The sequence below is a fragment of the Tympanuchus pallidicinctus genome, unplaced genomic scaffold (genome assembly GCF_026119805.1).
Source record: "Tympanuchus pallidicinctus isolate F22 unplaced genomic scaffold, pur_lepc_1.0 scaffold1, whole genome shotgun sequence".
Lineage (NCBI taxonomy): Eukaryota > Metazoa > Chordata > Aves > Galliformes > Phasianidae > Tympanuchus > Tympanuchus pallidicinctus.
The window spans coordinates 45,529,348-45,536,798 of NW_026294618.1; the positions used below are offsets into that span (position 1 = coordinate 45,529,348).

The 7,451-nt window shown below is 48.5% G+C and overlaps 1 protein-coding gene across 1 annotated transcript; it reads left to right on the forward strand.

Moving 5' to 3' along the window:
• The first annotated feature begins 475 nt into the window (after nt 1-475).
• On the forward strand, nt 476-5,139 carry MARCKS (myristoylated alanine rich protein kinase C substrate). The gene is made up of 3 exons (XM_052685594.1): nt 476-665; nt 981-1,101; nt 2,071-5,139. The coding sequence occupies exons 2-3, from the start codon at nt 1,003-1,005 to the stop codon at nt 2,809-2,811; spliced, it is 840 nt and encodes a 279-aa protein (XP_052541554.1). The 5' UTR covers nt 476-665; nt 981-1,002; the 3' UTR covers nt 2,812-5,139.
• The last annotated feature ends 2,312 nt before the right edge of the window (nt 5,140-7,451 follow it).

Sequence of the window (7,451 nt, forward strand, 5' to 3'; positions counted from 1 at the left end):
CCGAGCCCGTATCGCGCGGGGGGAGGGGGCGGTCGCTGCCCGGCCACATCTGGCCTACAGACCCACTCCCCGCGCCTCGTGATCGCGTTTGGCGAAACCCGATCTACGTGGTTGAAATACCTTCCAAATTGGGGGCGATTTAACAATCGCGACCAATTAAACCTAGGGAAGAAAAGGAGGAGGAAAATAATAATAATAATAAAATAAAGAAAATCCCCTCCTTCCCGCTCCCCCCGCCCCGGGCTCGCGCACTATCTGTTGCTCTCACGGCGGCAGCGGGTGGGGGCGGGCGGGCGGACGGGCTCACACTCGTGCTCCCGCCCGGGCTCCTCGCACGCCCCGCGCACCATTGTCCCTGCCCGCCCGCCCCGCTTTATTTGGGTGTTTTGTTCGCTCCTCGGCGCGGAGCTCCGCGCGCCCGCCCGCGCCGGAGCGGCACATTCATTATCGGCCGGGGGCTGATTTCAAACCGCTGCCATCGCGGCTCCATTGTTCGCAGGGCGGCCAGGCCCCGCCTCCCTTTGTGTGGCGCGGCGGCGATTGGCCGGCGCCGGGCGGAGGGCTGCCGTCACCGCTCGGGAAGCCCATTCATCTGTGCACTTGGGCGTTGGACTCCGCATCTTATTAGCAACCAGGGAGATTTCTCCATTTTCTCCTTGTCTACAGTACGGCTACAAATCTGGGATTTTTTATTACTTCTTTTTACTAAACTTGGGCTCCTTTTTTTTTTTTTTTTTTTTTTTTGCTCGACTTTTTCCTCCCTTTTTTTCCCCTCCCTCCTGTGCTGCTGCTGCTGCTGCTTTTTTTGATCTCTTCAACTTTAAATTTTTTTAAAAGGAGTGCATTATAATCGGTTCTGTTCTCTCTTCTCTTTTTTTTTTTCCCCCTCTGGTGTGTGTGTGTGTCGCTGCCGCTGCCGGTCGCCCGCTATTTATACCGACTCGACGCTCTTTGTTTCCCCTCCTTTTGGATCTGTTGAGTTTCTTTGTTGAATAAGCCAGCATGGGTGCCCAGTTCTCCAAGACCGCTGCGAAGGGCGAAGCCGCCGCCGAGAAGCCCGGGGAAGCGGTGGCCGCATCTCCCTCCAAGGCGAATGGACAGGTAAAAAAAACAAAAAACAAAAAAACAAAGCAAAAAAAAAAAAAGATTCCAAAAAATTAAACCTACTCCTTTTTTTAAGCCGACTTCGACGGACTCTCTTTTGCATCCTGTCTAATTCTTCTTCCTTTGATACCCCGGTGGCACGTTCAATGGAGAATACGGGCAATCCTTTTATCTTTGCGACTCAAGGCAAAGGGATCCTTTCTTTATATTTTAAACACGGGTTTGGCTTTGAATGATTCTTTCTCTGAATGGTTATCTTTCCTGCGTCGCGGGGGAGGGGGACTGTTTTTTAATATTTTTTTTGTAAAGAGAGACAAATCCCTCGTGTATTCCGAGCGTCCCGATGGCTTCTAAACGGAAGGACCTTATATCGCTCGGCTTTTCCGTCCGCTTCACCTCCTTCCGACGGCGCCGGGCGAGGAGCGCGAAGCCTATAGGGGTGGAGGCGCGATGCCGTCGGGGCTGGGGGCTCGACAGCTCCCCACGGCCGGGTCCCCCGCCACCCCCTCCCCGCCGCACGCCGCCCGGCTGTCGGGCTGCCCCCCGCCGCCCCCGCAGCTGCCGCCCGGGGCAGCCAGCCGCGCTGGCGGGCGCCTGCAACATGCAAATAGGGCGGGGGGCGGGGGCGGCCGGGAGGATGGCGGTGGGGGCACCGGCAGCCGGGCGCGGGGCCGGGGCCGGGCGAGCTTTGTTCGCCTCGCCTCGCCTCTCCATCCCCCGCCCCGCGCCTCGGCGGCGGCGGCGGCGGCCGGACGGGGCGCGCCGGGGGCGGGGGTGCGCGCCGCCGCCGCCGCGTGGAACTATGGCGCCCCCTCGCGGCCGTCCGACGGAGCAACCCGCCGCTGGGGGGAGCAGCTCCCGGTGCGGGGCGGCGGAGGGCGCGGGGAGGGAGGCCGGGCGCTCGGGCCCGCGCCCCGCGGCAGCCACCCCATCGGCGCCCCCGGTAACGCGGTCGCTGTCTTGCAGGAAAACGGCCACGTGAAGGTGAACGGCGACGCCTCCCCCGCGGCGGCGGAGGCGGGCAAGGAGGAGGTGCAGGCCAACGGCAGCGCGCCCGCCGAGGAGACGGGCAAGGAGGAGGCGGCCTCGTCGGAACCCGCCTCCGAGAAGGAGGCGGCCGAGGCGGAAAGCACCGAGCCGGCCTCCCCGGCGGAGGGAGAGGCCTCCCCCAAGACTGAGGAGGGCGCGACCCCCTCGTCCAGCAGCGAGACCCCGAAAAAAAAAAAGAAGCGCTTTTCCTTCAAGAAGTCTTTTAAGCTGAGCGGCTTCTCCTTCAAAAAGAACAAAAAGGAGGCCGGCGAAGGGGCGGAGAGCGAGGGCGGCGTCGCCGCCGCTGTCGAGGGCGGGAAGGAGGAGGCGGCAGCCGCGGCCCCCGAGGCGGCGGGCGGCGAGGAGGGCAAGGCCGCGGCCGAGGAGGCCAGCGCGGCCGCCGCCGGCAGCGCCGAGGCGACGAAGGAGGAGGTGGGGGACTCGCAGGAGGCCAAATCGGACGAGGCCGCCCCCGAGAAGGCGGCGGGAGAAGAGGCCCCGGCGGCCGAGGAGCAGCAGCAGCAGCAGGAGAAGGCGGCGGAGGAGGCCGGTGCCGCCGCCACAAGCGAGGCGGGCAGCGGCGAGCAGGAGGCGGCCCCCGCGGAGGAGCCGGCGGCGGCGCGGCAGGAGGCCCCGTCCGAGAGCAGTCCGGAGGGCCCCGCCGAACCGGCGGAGTAAGAACCGCCGCCGCTCCGCGCCGACGAACTTTTCTCCCCCTGTTTGTTTGTTGGAGTGGTGCCAGGTACTGGTTTCGGAGAACTTGTCTACAACCAGGGATTGATTTAAAAGATATCTCGTTTCTTTTTTTTCTCTCCCCGCAGATTTCCCATCTCAAATCATTCTGTTACCACCATTCCAACGGGCGAAGGAGGGCCTCGCCGCCTCCCTCCGCCTCCTTCCTTCTTTTTTTTTTTTTTTTTTTTTTTTTTTTTTGCATCAGTATTAAATGTTTTTTCGGTTTTTTTTTTTTTCGTTTTTTTTTTTGTTTTGTTTTGCATACTTTGCATCTTTATTCGAAATGTAAACTTTCTTTGTCAGTCTGTGGACGCGCCCATATATGAAGGAGATGGGTGGGTCGATAAGGGATCTCGATGAAGTGATAGGGGCCACAGTGGGGGATCCGTGGCGCATCCATTGCCAAGAACGTGCCACGAGACATGATGTGAGGGGTTAGTCTTTTTTTAAAAGAAAGTTATTACGATGTATTTTGTGAGGCAGATGTTCTATAAGGTTTACAACACTACAAGTCTTGATTAAGAAGGAAAGGAAAAAAAAAATCAATACCCAGATAAAGAGATCATAGTCTTAGGAATTCATTTAAACCATAGGAACTTTTCACTTATCTCATGTTAGCTGTATCAGTCAGTGATTAAGTAGAAATACAAGTTGTATAGGCTTTATTGTTTATTGCTGGTTTATGACCTTAATAAAGTGTAATTATGTATTACCAGCAGGGTGTTTTTAACTGTGACTATTGTATAAAAACAAATCTTGATATCCAGAAGCACATGAAGTTTGCAACTCTTTCCACCCTGCCCATTTTTTGTAAAACTGCAGTCATCTTGGACCTTTTAAACACAAATTTTAAACTCAACCAAGCTGTGATAAGTGGAATGGTTACTGTTTATACTGTGGTATGTTTTTGATTACAGCAGACGACGCTTTCTTTTCCAGTTGTCTTTGAAAATAAAGGAAAACTCTTCAGATGCAATGTTTTTTTTTTGTGTAGCATCTTGTCTATCATGTTTTTGTAAATACTGGAGAAGCTTTGACCAATTTGACTTAGAGATGGAATGTAACTTTGCTTACAAAAATTGCTATTAAACTCCTGCTTAAGGTGTTCTAATTTTCTGTGAGCACACTAAAAGCGAAAAATAAATGTGAATAAAATGTATAATTTGGTCGTGTTTCTTTCATGGATACTCTGGTAGCTTAAATGGGCTGGTATTGCCTAAATTTGTAGAGAGAAAGAGATGCTGCTTGCTGTTGGCGCAAGCTTTGAAAGCTGCCTTCGTAATCCCAGGCTCTGTAAGGCTGTGCTTATAGCAGTGGGCTGGGTAAATTGCAGCTTTCCTGGATTTAAGAGGAGGACTGGAAGGCAGGCTGAGCACGCAAGGCGTGTGATGTTGCTGTCCAGGCTCCATCTTGCTTTAAGACCAGAGGTATCCAGCACGTGAGATTCTGGCCTCTTGAGGAAAACGAGATGTAATTGGAATTGCTTAGTGTGGGGCGCTGATTTATTTTTGTGTGCTGAGTTGCCTGAAAATTAAGCTCTTGGACAGATGTCCCTGTTTATGTCTTAGTATGCTGTCCCTACTTAGGTACCTAGATGATTAGCTCAAAAACTTAGCCTGGAGGGAGAAAGGGGGTATTAACACTGCCATTCTGCTCAAGGTAATTAAAAGCAATATTTTCTCTTTTTTTCCTCAAGTGCTACTCCCAACTGCAGGTGAGTTACAAAACAAATTCCAAAATTTGTCTATAAAAATAATCACATGGTGCTTGCCTTTAATTGTTAGGCTTTTTGGCTAATATCCAGCATTTTGCTCAGGGCATATTATGCCTTAATAAAACAGTGGGCTCATGTAAGAAAGGCAGTAGTGATATTTGGAGGGTGGAAATTGATTCAAGAAAGTGTTGCTTCTAAGTTTATAGGAGAAAGTTTAGTGTTACACTTATTTGCTTCCACCTAAATTTTCAGCGGAAACTCTTTGGAAGCAATTATGATTCATTTTATGAGAAAATGGCACGTTAGCACCTTGTTCCCTAAAGAACAAAGCCTAAACTGAATGAAGTATAGTAGATTTCCTGCTGAATGCGTACTTTTTTCTTTTTTTCTTTCTTTCTTTTCTTTTTTTTTTTTTTTTTTTTTTATTCAGCTGTCTACCATTTTAACTTTGGCTTGTATGTACTCTAGTTGCCCTGGTATTTCTCTATAGCTTTAGAAATGTATTGAAACTATGCTATAATTGCTGAGGGACAAAAATAAATGGATGTAAAACAAGATCCTCCACACCAGTGTCATTCTTGGAGTACATGTGTTTGAAGTCTAGTGCATAACTGCTTTGCTAAGGGGTTTTTATAACATGGCTGTAAAAACCTGTTCTAAGACGCATGATGTCTTGGCCATAGAGTCAATGTCTCTTTTTAATAAATATATATATTTAAATCCAAGGATTCTTAAAGCGAAGTCTGAATTTCTTTTTTTTTTTTTTTTTTTTTTTTTTTCTTTTTTTGTCAAAATATTTGTGTAGAAATGAAGAAAAAAATTGTCAGATTTTTTCTGAACTTGCTCTCCTGAAGCCTCTGCATTGGTTCCTTCCTCCCCTGGCTGATACTGTATACTGAACCACTTCCAGTTCCTGGAGGTGCAAGATCATTTCTACTGCAGCAGCCAGGCTCCTTGGGTGGAACTTTGTAACATGCAATCACTTTCCAGATCTAATACCCATACAGTTTCAAAAATAAGTCCTAAGAAAATCAATTCCATGTTACGACGGAATTCCAACTATGCCACATTTCAACCATGCTGTTTAAGAAGAAGGGAATCGGTATGGATCTGGAATAGTGGGAATGGAGGAGCTTTGTGCTGCCTCCTCTGGTGGGAGAATTGTGCCACAGCATCCACATCCCTGAGGGGCTGTCTCTCCCATAGAATGTGGGAGTGTTTTAGAATATCCTCAATTATTTGTGAGGAAAATAAACAGGGTGGATGTTCACTGATGGAGACATGGTTAATCTCACCAAGAAAGTTTTATGCCTTTGTTTTCCTACATTGCGTGCTGTTATGCCTGGGTGAAAATACTAAGCATAGTATTATTTCAACAGATTCAGAATTCAAATGCATGTGACTTTAAAATGTGTGATTTCAAGCTGATTTGCCTGTCTTGTGAGCTGTCAGTGTTCTTTTTAAGCAGACGTTACGCTTTCTGTGAACAAGATAGCTTCTGTTGTGTTGGAACAATGGCACAATTTTAGGTAAAACATTGAAATCTCATTTTACTCATTTAGAGACTGTAGAGATTTTCTCATTTTATGTTTGTTTCCTTAGACAGAGGCACCTATCTTCCTTGTTCAAGGTCAAAACTTGGTTGTACAGAAGTTCTTTCAGACTCCATGCCTATCTTACTAAAATCTACACTTGATTTCAGGCTCTCCAAACTGCAATGCCTGACCTCAAGTACTTGAGTTCTGTATGTGGTCCTGGGAGTTATGATAGAGAAAATGTAGAAACCTTGCTTTCAGGCAAGGAAACAAGGCAAGGAAAAGAAAAATCTGCAGGGGGTGAAAGATGTTGAGTGTGGGCTTTTGCTTCTGCTTGGGGAGTGCTCACCTTCCTACCTATGCACACAACTACTGTGTAAGAACCAAGCATCTCCATACCAAGTTCTGACTTCCCTAAGAACCTCACTGATGGTGCTTGATGCAGTGTTGCTCATAGGAGTGATTCTGGAAGGGAGTGTTCTATTTTGGGAACTTTTTTTGTTATCTAATAGAGATCGAAACAGCTAACTTTTGGACTACAATTATGGAAGATGAGATGAGGCTCAAAAGTTTCCACCTACTTGCTTTGTTTTTATTTTATTCTCTAGGTTGCAAGGCCTTTTGTGTGTGTGTGTTTTTTTTTTTTAAAAAAAAACAAAACCTAGCATAATACACGTGCCAGTCAAAAATGGTAATACCAATAAATGGTTATCTATGAAATGAGTGCTGTGAATTTATTATTTATACTATTTGTGTGGTAAAAGAGAGGTATAAAGTCATCATTTGTGGCACCTAACTCATTTCAGTGTTTGTTTTTTAAGAGGTGCTCTCCACGATGGAGCAGCATGTCTGCTGGCAGCCTGCTTCCAGGCCTTGACAGCTGTTAGACCATACTCAGGTCACTAGCCTGGAATGAAGCAGGTAGTTTCCTTCCTGAAGTAAACAGCAAGTGCAAATAGTAAATTGTGGTTTTAACATACTGTTGGCAAAGAGGATAATTTGGCCTTGATGGAGAGGACCTCAGCTAATTGATGATGAATGGGAACTGTTACAATTGCAACTAAATCTGACTGGCCTGAGAAAAGCAGGCCTGGTGGTACTTGAATAAAGGAAAGGAGGAGGTGCTGCTGCAGTGAAGTACACATTTACTGAAAGTCCCCTTTAGCTTGAGGTGGTGTGCTTCTAAGGCCTGCTGCCAGCCCCCCTGCTAAGGCAGGTTCACTACAGCTGATCACACACGAAAGCCTCCAGGAAGGTTTTTAAAATCTCCAGTGGAGACTCCACAACCTCTCTGGGCAGCCTGTTCCAGTGCTCTGAAGCATGGAAGCACAAGA

What these genes read in the sequence shown, in the direction of transcription:
- MARCKS (XM_052685594.1), top strand. Translation starts at nt 1,003, where the DNA reads ATGGGTGCCCAGTTCTCCAAGACCGCTGCGAAGGGCGAAGCCGCCGCC. An exon ending in CCTCCAAGGCGAATGGACAG is followed by an intron (nt 1,102 to 2,070) that starts GTAAAAAAAACA and finishes GCTGTCTTGCAG; the next exon opens with GAAAACGGCCACGTGAAGGT.